General features: G+C 61.5%; 1 protein-coding gene across 4 annotated transcripts in view; it reads right to left on the bottom strand.

The window, feature by feature from the left end:
• CHD5 (chromodomain helicase DNA binding protein 5) overlaps window positions 1–14965 on the bottom strand; it is a 58052-nt gene that overhangs the window by 26891 nt on the left and 16196 nt on the right. For 3 of the 4 annotated variants that reach the window (XM_039253244.1, XM_039253243.1, XM_039253242.1), the window contains exons 4-17: window positions 13279–13397; window positions 12494–12732; window positions 10715–10839; window positions 9347–9470; window positions 8752–8918; window positions 8439–8660; window positions 7142–7348; window positions 6720–6931; window positions 4838–4969; window positions 4623–4743; window positions 3363–3554; window positions 3062–3262; window positions 274–411; window positions 41–162 (exon numbers count right to left, since the gene is read on the bottom strand). In XM_039253244.1, the coding sequence (XP_039109175.1) occupies window positions 41–162; window positions 274–411; window positions 3062–3262; window positions 3363–3554; window positions 4623–4743; window positions 4838–4969; window positions 6720–6931; window positions 7142–7348; window positions 8439–8660; window positions 8752–8918; window positions 9347–9470; window positions 10715–10839; window positions 12494–12732; window positions 13279–13397 (2321 nt within the window). The remainder of the gene's footprint in view (window positions 1–40; window positions 163–273; window positions 412–3061; window positions 3263–3362; window positions 3555–4622; window positions 4744–4837; window positions 4970–6719; window positions 6932–7141; window positions 7349–8438; window positions 8661–8751; window positions 8919–9346; window positions 9471–10714; window positions 10840–12493; window positions 12733–13278; window positions 13398–14965) is intronic. The other variant, XM_039253245.1, reaches the window with a different exon arrangement.

Below are 14965 nucleotides of genomic sequence, written 5' to 3' on the forward strand. Positions count from 1 at the left end.
CCCCGGCCACGCCCCGCCCCGGCCACGCCCCCTGGCTCACTTGAACCTCTCCGGAGTCAGGAAGTTGAGGAGGTGGAAGAGCTCCTCCAGGTTGTTCTGAAGCGGGGTCCCCGTCAGCAGCAGCTTGTAATCGATCTTGTAGCTGTTCAAGACCCTGAAGAACTTCGCAGAGGCGGCGGCCAGTCATGGGGAGCGGGGCAGCCGTCCGGCCCCCGGCCCCGCCCCACCCTCCGTCCGGGGGCGGCTCCAGGCGCCAGCAGCCCCACCGCCTACCTTGGACTGGTTGTTCTTGAGCCGGTGGGCCTCGTCCACCACAAGGCAGGCCCACTCGATGGAGCCCAGGATGGCCTGGTCGATGGTGATGAGCTCGTAGGAGGTGAGGAGGACGTGGAACTTGATCTGCACTTCTTTCTGGAGGAGAAGAGGGGCGTCTGGGAGGGGCGGGCAGCGTCTCCAGGGATGCGGCAGGGCTGGACAGGACTCCGGAGGGCCGGGGAGGCCCTGGGGCTGACAGGCAGGGCCACGGGGCAAGCCCCCCATCCTCCCAGGCCGCTCCCCCAACGCTGTCGCCGTCCCCATTTACAGCTCACGGGATCGCAGGCTGGGTAAGCCCCCCCCCGTCCCCGCGAGCAATGGGGGGCAGAACCAGGATTCCAACAGAGAAGCAATCCCTTCACGTGGGCCTAAATGCTCTGCGTCGCTGATTTTAGATTCTTTCTTGTTTTTTAAGTTTTATTTTTGAGAGAGAGTGGGGGAGGAGCAGGGGGTAGGAAGATCCGGAGCGCGCTCCGCGCTGACAGCAGCCCCTGGACGCGGGGCTCAAACCCACAAACGGAGAAGCCATGACCTGAGCCGAAGCTGGACGTTCAACCAACTGAGCCACGTGGGCGCCCCCATGGACTTGAAAGTCTTCATAATTAGATCTTGTTGTATTTGTGTTTTGTAAGAGGAGAAGATCTACCGAACAGTGGAGCTCCCCTGTCCCCTCCCAGCAAAGAGCGATGCCTCACACCCTCGTGGGGGCCAGGCCTGGGGCCGGGGTGGGGGGCATTCACCCCGAGAGCAGCCCCATGCTGAGGGAACAGGACATTAAATAGCCAATAAAAACCACCACCCAGAGGTCAAAAGAAAGACTATGGAAAAAAAGGAAAAAGGTGTTTGTTGCATTTGAACCAGGGGCCCTGCGTCTGCAATCCCCACTGAGCCCCACAAAGGAGGTAGCCGGTCCTGGCCAATCCAAGCCCGGCTTTCCCAGCGACCGATGTCCCTTGGGAAGGGACCAGAGAAGGGCAGAGGGGGGGGTCTCACAGCACAGGCTAGGAGGTCCCTGGGTTTGCATCCGGCCCTTTCCAGCTAGACCCCAGTCAAGTTAGCCTCCCGACCCACAGTCTCCCCTGAGATCCTATCTGCATGAGGAACGACATGAGAATTCAGAGGCCAAAAGCTGTTCCTTAATATAATTACACGTGGATCCAATAATTCTGCTTCTGAGCACAGACCCAAAGATCCAGCAGAAGTAAAGCAGGGACTCGGAGTAAATGTTGGCACACCCATGTGAGTAGCACTTTCACAAAAGCCAAAAGGTGGAAACCACCCAAGGGTCTGGATGGGTGAATAAATAAAGGAAATGCAGTTCACTAATGGAGTGCTATTCAGTCTAAGAAGGGAGGACATTCTGGGGGCGCCTGCGGGACTCAGTCACTTTAGCGTCCAACCCTTGATCTCTGCTCAGGTCACGATCTCACAGTTGGTGGAATTAAGCCCTGAGTCGGGCTCTGCACGGACAGCGGGGAGCCTGCTTGGGATTCTGTCTCTCTCTCTCTCTCTCTCTCTCTCTTTCTCTGCCCTTCCCCTGATCACGCACACACTCTCTCTCTCTCTCTCAAAATAAATAAACATTAAAAAGAAGGGAAGACATTCTGACCCGTGTTACGGCAGGGTTGAGATTGAGGGCATTATGCTAAGTGAGATAAGCCGGTCACAAAAAGGCACACACAGTGCTGTTCCACTTGAAGGAGGCACCGAGCATCGGAAATCACAGGGTGAGCACGGGGGGCTGGGCACGGGGGGGGCGGGGGGGGCGGGGTACTGCTTGATGGTGACCAAGTGTTGGTTCTGCAAGATGAGAACGTTCTGGAGACAAATAACGGGGATAGTTGCCCAACGGTGTGAATGTACTCTGTGCCCCTGAACTACCTGCTTCAAAATGGTCCCAACGGTAAATTTTATGTTTGTGTATTTTACCACAATTTGTGTTAAGGAGGCTCCACGCTGGGCGTGCCACTGTGGGGCTTAAACTCACAACCCTGAGATCAAGACCCGAGCTGAGATCAAGAGTCGGACGCTTAACCAACTGAGCCAGCCAGGCGCCCCCTGCCCCGAACAATTTTAAAAAATAAGAGACATGAGTCTGCAGAGTACCCAGCATGGCACAGGACCCCAGGCTGAGCCCAGGAGAAGGTTTCTGTGACTAATTGGCCCACAGGCCCATCATCTGAGTCACCGCCTCATTCAGCAAATGGTTCCTGGGCATCCCCTGGGGCCGCAGCGGCTCCAGGATGCTGCAGCAAGCTGGGGGAAGAGCCTCCGGGGGTCCTGGGAGGTGAGCCCCAGCCCCCAGCCTAAGTGCCTAGCACGCGCCGTGCAGTTCCGAGTGCTCTTCAAAGTGCAGTCCGGGCACCTGGGACTTCGTCAGACATGCAGAGTCTCGGGCCCCACCCCAGAGCTGCTGGATCAGAACCTGCCCTTCAGCAAGACCCCTGGGTCAGCAATCAAGTGTGAGAGACCCTGCCCGGCTCCCTCAGTCACCCCTCCATGGCTCTGTGGGGTCAATCTCAGATTTCAAGCCTCCAGAACCAGGAGAAAATGTTGTTTTCAGTCCCCTGGGTTCTGGTGCTTTGTGACAGCAGCCCCAGGACATTGGTAACCGTGCCTGGAGAGAAGCCCTTTGCCAGCCACAGGCCTCCGCAGGAGCCTGCGCTGAGGGACCCCCGCCAGAGAGCAGGGCCTTTGTGGCCCTGGCGGCAGACCCGGGGCCTCCCCGCAGATGGGGGGCGCTCACCTTCATGCGGAACACCTTCTTTCCACTCCGAATGGCGTTGTCCTCGAAAGAGAATTCATTCTCCCGGATCACGGAGCGGCTCTCCTTGTCCCCCGTGTAGGTGACCACGTAGAAGTCGGGCGCCCACATCTCGAACTCACGCTCCCAGTTGATGATGGTGGACAGGGGCGCACTGACCAGGTAGGGCCCCTTCGAGTGCCCCTGGGGACGGAGGGAGATGGAAACGGTGAGGCCGCCTGCCCTACCCCGGCCAGCGTGGGCCACCGCTTCCGGGCCCCAGCCCCGGCCCCGGCCCGCACACCTCCTTGTACAGGGAGTAGAGGAAGACGATGGTCTGCACGGTCTTGCCCAGGCCCATCTCGTCGGCCAGGATGGTGTCTGTGCCCTGGGCCCAAGAGAAGCGCAGCCAGTTGAGGCCCTCCAGCTGGTACGGGTGCAGTGTGCCGCCCGTGGAGTCAATGTACCAAGGCTGCTTGTCAAACTTGACCGTGGGCTGCAGGGGAGGCAGAAGTTCAGATACAACCATTTCTGGGCACCCGAGCCCACCCCAGGGCCTGGCACACTACTATTCCTTCCACCTGGAATACTCTCCACTCCTCTCCTCCCTGCTAACTTATTCATCCTTCAGGTCTTGGCTGGAATGCCTCTTCCTTCAGGAAGCCCTCCCAGACTCCCACTCTGGTTCAGATGCTCCCCTGTCCTTCTACAGTAGCCCTGAACTTCCGCTATCAGGGCAATTTCCTGATGGCTGGACTCTCTGACTCTGACTGGGTTGTGATTGCCACACTCATCCTGTCCATCACTGCTTCCTCTGAGCCCCACATAGTACCTGGGCCATGGTGGGCACTTGGTCAACCTGTTTGGTGCGTGCCTGAGGTGCTCCCTCCACTTGATCCTCAACATCACTCTCTCTCTTTTATCCTACAGCTCAGGGCCGCCTCCCTCATGAAGCCCTCCAGATGTACCAGGCCCATTTGCCTTTCCCTGGCATCCCACGGTCCCAGGCTGAACCCCTATGGCCTGTGTGTTCCCGCCACGGGCCCCTGAGAAATGGGCCCTTCTTGAAATGGGGCCAGAGTCCTTGTTCCCACAAGGCCAGCAGCTAGCAGATACCCCAGGGAAGTTTGCTAAAGGAATAAAGGCCAACCCTTCCACTCCCTGATGAGCTCAAAGCTGGGGGTGGGGCAATCTGGGGGTCTCCTCTCCCTGAACAGGTAAGAATGGTGTGTAATTACCATATCAGCTTAAAATTGACTTAAGTGCTTGGAATTGGCTCATCTGAAGTAATGTAAATTTGTGTGCTGAGCAGAGACTATTTGCTCCCCAGCTGGTGCACAGATAACCCATGGGTCAAATCTCAGAGGACTGCCAAGGCCTCTCTGTCTCTGGGAGCTGCCCCTCCGCACAGGCTGGGGGACCTGGGCCCCAGGGTTGGGGTCTCCCCAGCTGGGGGATGGGGTGGTCCTGGGTCTTGGTCACCTTGTCCCGCCCCTGCAGGACATGCCACACTCCGTGGTCAAGCCCAAGGTGGCAGGCCCTGGCAACCCCACCCATCACCCACCTCCCCACTCACATCCACGATGGGGGTGTCTGGCGGCTTCTCCTGTTTATCGTCCTTCAGCTTCTTGCCCTTCTTGACCAGCCTCTTGGGCAGCCTGGCATCCTCACCCAGCATCAGCTCCCTGCGGAAGGGCGGTGGTGGGGAGGGAGCTGCAGATGAGCCAAGCTCTGGCCAGTGGGAGGCGGCAGCCCAGGGACCGCCCGCGGCCTCCCCACCTGTGGCCCCAGTAGGCCTGCTTCAGGTTGTCGTAGTAGGGAATGTCGATGTCGTCAATCTCCCAGGTGCACTGGTCGTACGGCAGATCTTTCCACTTGATCAGGTAGTGCACATCCCCCTTCTTGTCGAAGCTGCAGCACAGCACAGGGGTGGTGGGGGAGGGGCGCGCCACCGGCCTCGGGGAGGGTCCGGGAGGGCTCCCTCAGGATGCAGACCCCCCCAGTGCCACAGCCCCCTGGGATCCTGGGCCCAGCCGGGAGGGCAGAGCACCAGAGAGGCGAAGCGGCTTGCCTGCGGCCACACAGCTAGTGTGAGGGAGGAGGGCACGGGGAGAGTGGCAGGGACGGAGAGGGACGGGTGAGAGGCCACGCTCACAGAGGAGCAAAGGGCCAGTGACATGTCCATCCTCCCGTCACAGTGATGAATCCCGGCCAGGCCGGGGGGTGTGGACACCGGAATTCAGCATTTCTGAGTTGGGCAGTCCTCTCCCCCGACCACAGGCCTTTATTTTCTAACTTAAAAAAATTTTCAAAGGACCAGAGCCATGCCCATCCCGGTCCCATCTCTGCCAAGTAAATAACGGCAGATTCCCAAGGGTGCAAGTGGGATGACCTCTTCTGGAGACCCCTGGGGACACAGGGACCTGGTGACCAAGCTGGCAGCAAAGGGAAGCACTTTACACTTCAAGTTGATTCCGGCTGCTGGGAAGCGCCTAGAAGGCCTCCCAGCCTACTGAGCTGCGCGGGCAGCCAAGCCTGGGGAGTGCAGCGGGCTCGGGGGGTCACGGCCCCCCAAAATGGCTGTGAGTACAACTAGCCTGGGGACCTCCAAGAGAAAGACCAATCCCCGGTCACTATGGAAACTGATATTTTTTTAAAATAAATAATTAGTTGTTACTCAGATTTGGGGTAATAAACGTGGGGAAAAGTCATCGCCCTGCCGGGCTGGGAGGCAGGGAAGAAGACTGACACTTATGCTTTTAAAACGCAACTTAAAGGGCGCCTGGGTGGCTCAGTTGGTTGAGTGACCAACTTGATTTCGGCTCAGGTCATGATCTCGAGGTCATGGGATCGAGCCTCACGTCTGCCTGGGATTCTCTTTCTCCCTCTCTTGCTGCCCCTCTCCCCCTCAAAATAAACAAATAAACTTTAAAAAATAAATAAAATGCAATTTAATAAATGTAAAAACTTGTGGGTCAGCTGAGTGGGGGGCTCGGGTTTGCCTAGGAAGTAACCCCTTTTTTTTTTTTATTTAATGTTTATTTAGTTAGAGACAGAGCACGAGCAGGGCAGGGGCAGAGAGAGAGGGAGACACAGAACCCGAAGCAGGCTCCAGGCTCCGAGCGGTCAGCACAGAGCCGGACGCCGGGCTCGAACCCACAAACCGTGAGATCATGACCTGAGCTGAGGCCAGATGCTTAACCAACGGAGCCACCCAGGGGCCCCAGAACTAACCCTCTTTTTAAGAGTTGTTCTCAGTGAGGGCTGGGGACGGGAAGAGGCGGGCGGCTTCTCCGGGCACTGCCACCCACCTCCTACTGAAGGCTGCACTAGCCAGCCCCCTGCATGCTCCTTTGCCCCTCACGACGGCCCCGCAGGGTACACACGTGATCCTGCTTCACATGAGAAACACGAGGGCCCACAGCCCAGAAAGTGGGAGCCCAAGATTAGAATCTGGGTCCGGATCCAGTTCTTAACCTCTGCACTACCCAACTCCCGCCTCTCAGGGCGCCTGGGCCCTAAGCCCCTCCAAGGCAGAGCCCATCAGGTGGACACAGGGAGGCAAGGGCAAGGCTTTGATCCCCACCCTGTGCCCGCCTTCTTCCTGCCCCCACCGCACCCCTCCAGTGAGATCCAGGGCCCCACCCCCCCGGGCACACACCTGTGGTTCAGGATGCGATGAATCATCATCCATTCAGGCTTGATGCCATAGCGGTAGAAGCGCTCCTCCATCTTGGCATAGAGAGGGTCCTTATTCTTCCTATTCTCGCTTTTGCCGTCCTCGTCGCCAGAGCCGTAGTCAAAGGGCGGCGGCTCGTCCATGTCGTTCTTTCTTTGGTAGTTGCGATACATCACCGTGTGGTAGAGCTCCAGCTGCTCGCACAGGGGCAGAGGTTATGGGAGGGAGATGGGCCACGGCCCCCCAGGTCCCCAGCACAGCTCCCCCAGCCTGTGTCCCAAGCAGGACGCCCCCACGTTCAGCCTCCCCCTCCCTGACTCCCAGCAGCGCCCCTCGCTCGGGGTGCCGGCCGGCGCCTTCAGGAGTGGCGCCTGGGCACAGCCCCACCTGCCCGGGGGCCTCACCTGTAGCTCTTTCACCCAGGAGCAGTGCCAGTAGGAGAGTCCAGCCCACTTGACAAAGAACTCCCTCTCCGGAATGCCCTCCAGGGGCTTGGGTGGGGGGATGCCGGGCTCCACGTCGGGCCCCGGCAGCCCCACCATGAAGGGGGCGGGGGGCTCCGTCCACCTCCAGTGTAGGATCCGCTGGACTTTGCCCTTCAGTGGGGGGCACTGTGGACAGAGGAGGGTCCCCAAGTTCAGGGCTTAGCCACAGGACCCCACCCTGAGGCTCCGGGGACATCAGGCTGTCACTATGCTCTCTCCAACAAGCTGCGCTGCCCCCCAACTCAGCACCACTGTAACCCCACAATGCTGCCCTGTCCTCAGGGCACAGGCTGCGCACACAGAAGATGGGCGACGTGAGTCTGTGCCCACGCACGCCCATGCCCACGCACGCGCGCACACACCGGAAGCCCAGGTGCACACAGGGTAACGGGCTGGCCGCAGCACAGCCCAAGACCCAGAGGGTGGAGAATCCAGCCATGCGGGCGGGCCTGGGGGACAACTCGGAGCAGGGGGGGCCTTCAAAGGCATACAGCAACTAGGGGGCAGGGTGGGAGGCGCTCTCGTCTCCCTGCCTTCTGCCCTCTCACCACCCCCAGCCCTGGGACAGGAGCCAGGTCCTGGCAGCGTCTGAGTGCTCAGTTCTGCTGCTGTGCTGCCTTAGACAAGTTACTTTATCTCCCTGAGCCTCAGTTTTGTCATCTAAAAATGGGAGTAACAGAAGGCCTGCACTGGGAAACTCGGTACGCGGTAAAGGGGTGCACAACGAACAGAGAGGCTTTGTGGGTGATGGGAGGGTCCTCATCGCCACCTGTTTGTTTCTTCAGAAGGGCTCGGGTTTCGGGTGGAAAAAGGCGGTGGGCGGGATTCGGGCACCCGTGGTGGGCGGGGACTGGGCGGTCCCTGGAGGGGGCGGGGCCTTGGCTAGTAGGCCTGTGGCGTCGCGGGGCCCGCCTAGGTGGGCGGGGCCTGAGCCAGCCAAGAGGAGGGCCCTCCGCGGAGAGGGCTGTAGTGGGGGGGCGTGGTCTGGCCCGACAGAGGCGGAGCTTTTGATGGACCGGGATCCCCCGGCGGGGCCTGGCCCGGAGCGTCGCAGGCGGGGCTTGTGGGTGGGCGTGGCCTGGTCCCCGAGGACAAGGGGCTTCGGTGGGCGGGGCCCGGAGGGCGGGGGCGGGGCCTGGTCGGAGAGGGGCCGGGCCGGGGGGAGGGGCTTGGCAGGCGGCGGGGCGGCGCGGGGCCGGGCGGGCGTAACACTCACAGTACAGCGCGGGCAGAGCCATTCACCGTTTGGGATCTCGGGCAGCGGCGGGTTGAGGCAGTGCAGGTGGTAGGAGGACGGGCAGGCGTCGCAGCAGAGCAGCTCGCCGCCGTCCTTGCACACGCGGCAGAACTCCATGTGGTCGTCGTCCTCCTCCTCGCCGCCGCCCTCCTCCTCGTCGTCCTCGTCGTCCTTGGGCTCCCACTGGATCCCCTCCTTTTCCTGGAGGGGAGAAGCCGCGAGGGGGCCCCTCAGGCCGCGGGCCGCTGCAGCCCGCGGCGCCCCGCCCGCGCGCGCGCCCCGCCCGGCTTACGCAGTGAGGGCAGCTCCACTTGCCCTCGGGCGCCTTCTCCAGCTCGGGGTCCAGGCACACCAGGTGGTAGGCACGCGGGCAGGTGTCGCACAGGATGATCTCCCCGCCCTGCTGGCACACCTCGCAGTAGTCCTGGTGGTCGGTCTCGTAGCCGTCGCCGTCGTCAACTGGGGAGGGCAGAGGCGCTGGGGGCGGGGCTGGCGCCCACCCGGTGCCCAGCCAGTCTCCGCCCCACGCTGGGCCGGCGCACAGTAGGTGCTTAGTAGGTGGTGGTGGATGCACACACAGGGTGAACAAGTGGGGCGGGTGGGAGGCTGAAGGGGTGGACGGCGCAGGAGGTTAAGCAGCACTTCCCGCTCCAGGGTCCCCTCTGCTAGTGCAGAGTGGCTCGCAAGCCCCGAATTTAGCCTCACTGGGACAGGACCCCTTTCCTGACCATAGAGACCAAGTGGGGGGGGAAGCACAGGCCAGCTGCCTGGCCGAGGCCGGGAAAGGCCCCGACAGGAGGATGCCCTCCCCCGCTAACCAAGGGGGGGCTCTGCACCCCCCTTCACCAGGACAGCCACGGAAGCCACGGAACCCCGGGGAACCCTACTCCTCTTCTTCTTGCGCCGTCTCTTGCTCTTCTTCCCCAGGGCTGCCGAGCCCTCGGAGCGCACGGAGGAGCTGTGGATGCTGGCGCTGTCGAAGTCCGACTCCTCCCGCTCATCTTCCTCGCTCTGCGGGCGTGGGGGAGGGCCCTGTGAGCCCGCAGCCTGCGCTGGGGGCTCGTCCCGAGGGTCTCACTGGCCTGGGCAAAGGATGAGGTGGCGCAGGGCAGGGTGCAGGCGCAGGCTCCAGAGGTACACCGTGCTTGCGGTTCATCTCTTCTCCCTCCAGCTAGAAACCCCAAAGGCCCCACCCACCCACCCAGCCCGATGTCCAACCACCCTCCCCAGCCCTGCTCTCCACCCTGCCAAACTCCTACACATCCCTCAAGGGAAAGCCCTAAGGGCACCTCCTCCAAGGGCCCTTCCCAGATCTCTCCTTAACTGGACCTGTGGCACAGCCTGTGTGCCAGGTCTGGCCTGTCCCATCTGCCCGTCATTGGCTCTCTCCCAGTGTATCCCCCAAACACCCTCCAGACTGTGAACACCTCCAGGGCAGGGCCCACCGTAGCTGAGCACATTAATATGTGCTCCACAACTATTTGCTGAGCTGAGCTGGACCACCAGCTCCAGGCTGGGCCACACCTGCTGCCCCGTGCTCCCCCTCTGGAGCAGCTAAACTCAAGACCTGTCACTTGCCTCTACCAAGGGACAGAGAAATGGCTTCCAACTCTGCCCGTCTACAGAGGTGGGGCAAGGTGAGGGGAACAGGTGCACTGTGGGGGTAGGGGTGGCTGTGAATGACCCTCTCCCAGAGATGGGAGGGCCAAAGGCTCAGATGGGGACTTATGGTCAGTCTGAACCTGGTGCCAGAGCTGGTCTTAGAAGGGCAAGGAAGGGTCGGGGCTCCAGCCCAGCCTGACCCTGCGTACATGCCACTTTCCTGGGGCCCAGCCTCCCAGCAGACCTGGGTGTGCAGGCCCCATCAGGACTCTTAGGGGCCAGCTGATTTTCCCACCTGCTACCCAGATGGAGCAGAGCCGGAAGTGAGCCCCAGCTCAGTGGGGTGGACAGGGGAGCTCCCCGCCCAGAGTCCTGACTCAGGAGAGTGGACTGACAGCCTTGACTTCCAGTCCCCCTGCCGTCGAGGCGCACAAGCACACAGCACATTCACACTCATGCAGAATGCATCCGAAGGCTGCTCCCACACCCACGCACACCACAACATACATGCCATCTCACTGCCTCTCACACCCACCCGTCCCGGTCCACCTTCTCACACACGTTTGCACACTCGCACACTCGTGCTCACAAAGCCACAGTCCCGTTCACACTCACACGCGTTCCGGTCCACCTGGTCTCACGCACACGCTCACCGAGGAGCCTTTCTTCCTCTTGTTGCTCATCCCTCCAAAGCGGAACTTGAGCCCGGCCACCTTTCTCCCTTTGCCCTTTTTCTTTGCATCCTTGGAGGCTTTGATCTTCTTCCTCACTCCCGGCCCTGAAAAGTAACAGCAGATAGCCCAGTAACCCACAGCCGCCGCGGCTTGCTCACCCAGAGCCCTCCCAGGGGCTCCATAAGGGAAGGAAGGTTCGGCCACCACCCCTTTCCAGATGAGAAGGCAGGGGGCTCAGAGCGGGGAAGTCCTTGTGTAAAGTGACACTGCAAGGAAGGGGTAGCCAGAGAAGACCCCCGGCCCAGTCTCCACTCTGGCCACCATGGCCCCTGCTCCATGAGTGGCGGAAATGCCAGCCATCATGGGAACAGCCCTGTCCTGTCCCCAGGAAGGAGCTGTCCCCAGAGAAGCATGGGCCCCCACAGCCAACAGGGCCACCAATCTGTGGTCCATACCTGGGCCCTAGAGGGACATGCTGGGGCCAGAAGCCCTTTCCCCAGCTGCCAGCCTCCAGATTATCCCCAAGCCCAGGCAACACTGGCACCACTCAAGACTGTCCCCACCTCTGCCAATCACCCCCAGGAAACACTAGCTCCTCAGCGGCCACCAGGGTTGACGCTATCTTATGGAACTGGCCACAGGACAATTAGCCACCCGGGGAGTCATGACCCCCCCAGCAGCCTCTCCCGCCGGCTGAGCAAGGGAGATAGGGCCCTGGCAGCAAGTGGCCTTGCCCTGGGCCCTCCTCCAACTGCCTCACACAGCTGCGACGGGGCGAGGAGCCCAGCTGTAACCTCCGTGGCGCCACGGAAAATCTATTTCAATTTTTCAGGCTCTGAATGGGTAGCTCAGGGAATAGTTCGGTGGCTGGAGCCCAAGAGGAAATGAGAAGGTAAGGCAGGCTGGGGAGGCCCAGGATGGAGGACAGCGAGGGAGCAGAGCAGGAGCGGGCCCTAAACCCCATGTCACTCTGCCCACCCGGCCCCTGCAGAGACCTGGAAAAGGGGTACATCACCCCAGAAACCAAAGCTCCTTAGGGCTGAAACAGTGGGCCCCAGAGCCCCCTTTGCTGCCCATCAAGGTCCTGAGTACCCAGAAAGGCTGAGCTGCTAGTGACCCCACCTTTGAGAGTCCTAGGGAGACGTGTGTCTCTGCCCCCAATGGGGCCAGAAATCCTCCACCCAGAGGAGGCCCCTCCCCCGGGACTTGGAAGTCACAGAGAGTGTCTGCGGCCCCGATGGCCCCCAGACAGACACCCAGACAGCCAGCACTGAGTCCGATTTTGTATCTGGACCTCCTTCCAGGCCTCCCAGAGCAGCCAGCCCTGACCCAACCACACCCATGCACATGCATTACCCCGAGGGCTCGGTGCTCAGACAAGAAGGGCCAACGGGCTAACCTTGGGACCCTTTTTACCTGAAAACAAGAACTCAAGGGCCCCCCCCCCCACTCCCAGCAGCATGGGCCTCCCTTCTCCCTACCTCCCTATCGTGTCGGAGGGGGCCAGTGCAAAAGTCCCAAAGCTCTAAGCACACTATCCCCTCTGCTTCATCCCAGCCCCAAGCGGGAGGCAGGACAGAAGCCACGATGCTGTAGCACAGCCGAGAAAGGGCAAGCGGGTCCAAGGTCAAGCACGGCACTGGGTCCTTGATGAAGGCGGCCCCACCTGTCCCAGCTGCTGAGGCTAGAGGGTCTGGGGTGGGACTCGGCCGGCAGGGCCTGGCGCCCATCCACCCACAGCCTTCCCCTTGCCCTTACCCTTGCCCTCCTTGGTCTTGGCCTTGCGGATGGGTACAGGCTGGGGCGCCTGCTGGGGGCTGACGGCCAGCGGAGGGGCGATGGTGACTGTCTCCACGGCTGCAGCCACGGCTGCCGCCGCTGCCGCTGCCGAGCTGCCCTTGAAAGGGTTGTTGGCGCTGAATTCCCGCCACTTGGCACCCAGGACAGTCATCATTTTGGACATGGGGATCTTCGGGTTCTTCTTGGCAATGAGGGGTCTGTGTGGGGTGAAAGGCAAGTGGGTAAGGGCGCCACCATGGAGGCGATGAGATTCCCCCCGGTCATGAGACCCAGGGAACCCTTCTTCTCCCGAACCTGGGATGAGAAGCCTGTGTTCCGGGCCAAGAAAACTGGGCAGCGAGCAAGCCAGGGAGCAGGAGAGAGGACAAAGCTTGCAAGAGCAGCGCAGCCCCAAACACTCCCGACACCCTGTCTTTGTGGCTGGCCCTCTTCTAATTAGCTTTCCAGACCCGGTACGACCCGAGGGCCCAGAGTGGGAGAGCCCGCAGTGAGCCACTGGGTGCCCAGCCCCAGTTCTTCCGGAGCCGAGGGAGGCCATGAGGGCTTCTGGCCCTCGAGATTGGCCAGAACCGCCATCCTGGGGCTCAGGGCAAGCCAGGGAAGGCGGGACCACCGGGTAAAATGGCTCTGCCCCGGGGCTGGTGTCGGCCTGACAGCCCCCTCCCACCCCGCACCCCAGGAGCCTGTCCTCCGACTTGTCATTCCCATGGACCCCGGCCATGGCAGCTGGTGGCGCGGCCCACCTGAGGAACTGGCTGAAGGCCTTGTAATTGGTCAGCGTATGGTAGTCGGCCTCCGAGAACAGGTACTCCACATCGTCCAGGCCCCACTCGGCCATGAGCTGCCCCGAGGACTTGGGCTCCTAGGGACACCCAGGCCAGAGGTGGGGTCAGAGCGGGGTCCTTCTAACCCATTCCCCAACCCCTGACGCCCCCCACCCAGGAGGTCTTGGGATGGGGGCTGGGGGAGGGGGAAGGCTGTGTCTGCGGTTCCTACCCACCCCCACCCCCCAGCCCGCCTGCCCCTTGATCGATGGGAAGGGCTCCGGCCCCAGCTCATGAGGGGGTCTGGGGCCAAGCCTGGGGGGTGAGTGGGGCTTTGGGGGCGAGGCTCTATGCACACCCACCGCAGAACAGTAACAGAACTTGCTCTCTGGGGGGAATATGTTCTGGGAATTTGGGCACCGGGACAGAACAGCAGCCTGAAGATGGGTTTTAAGAGGGCAAGTGTCCTCGAAAAGGGGGCAGGGCTGGAGGGCTGCCTGAGGCATGTCAGGAAGAAATGAGTCCGCCTCAGGATGTCCCCTGGTAGAGTCACACGTGGGCTCCGTGAAATGACAGACTGTTGCTCTCTTCCTTCCCGGGCCAGTAAGGTGTGCCCCGGCCGGGGTAGAGGCATGGGACAATGGCCCAGCTGAAGGCAGACGTGTGAGAGGGTCCCTCGGCTACCGCTTCACTGTCCAGATGGGGCACCGAGGCCCAAGGTGTGTGACTCCCTGAGGGCACTCAGTGAGGCCTCGAGACAGCCAGCCCGGGTGTCAGATCTCTGGCCTAACCCGGACCTGCTGGGATTGGGTGGGGGGCGGAGGTGCTGGCTGTGAGCTTGGGCCCCAGAGCCAGGCAGACAGCACTCTGATCCTGGCGGTGAGAGGCGGACAAGCTAACTGCCCCTCTGTGCCTGTCTCCACATCTGTAAAATGCTCCCAGGAGGGAACAAGTTAGCACAACTGCCTGAAACAGGGCCCTTGACCCATTTCACACTGGTCCAAGGCACCTTGCCCCAGCCCCACCCACTGACCCACTCAGCCAACAGGCACATACCACACCCAGGCCACAGTCACCGGCCCAGGTGGGAGTCCAGTCCAGGGAGCCACCGGGTCTCCTCTGTGAACAATGATCTAGGACTCAGGCCTGCTTCCCTGCTACCGGAGGGGGGCGTGGTGGCCAGGAAGCCCTGAGCTGCACAGACTCTCATTCTCGGTCCCAGGGGTGCCTGGCCTGAGCCTGGAGCTGACCCCACAAAGGCAGGGTGAAGGATGTGAAGAACGGGCCCTGGGTAACACCACAACCCGGAAGCCCCCTGGCCTCTCAATTCCTGGGTGCTGATCCAATACACCCCATCAATGCTCGAGCCCCTCCGGGCTGGGCTGTCTGCTCCTGCAACAGAAAGTCACCCGGGACGTGCACTCAGCTTCCCTCGGTCTCAAGAGCTGAGAACCAGGCCTGCCTGCCCAGTGCAACAGGGAGGCTTGGGAACCGGCTTCCTGGCCTCCTGATCGCCCGTGTGGGACCCCCTCCCGCGGCTCACCTGCCCCCAAGACAGGCAGCCATTCCTGGAGGCACTTCCCAGCAGGAAGCGGAACGGCATGCGCAGGCAACATTGCTACTGGACAACCCTGGATCGTGCCCACAAGTTCATCTTTCAAGCTGT

Source organism: Hyaena hyaena, unplaced genomic scaffold (genome assembly GCF_003009895.1).
Source record: "Hyaena hyaena isolate Hyena2069 unplaced genomic scaffold, ASM300989v1 scaffold_443, whole genome shotgun sequence".
In the NCBI taxonomy this organism is placed as follows: Eukaryota; Metazoa; Chordata; class Mammalia; order Carnivora; family Hyaenidae; genus Hyaena; species Hyaena hyaena.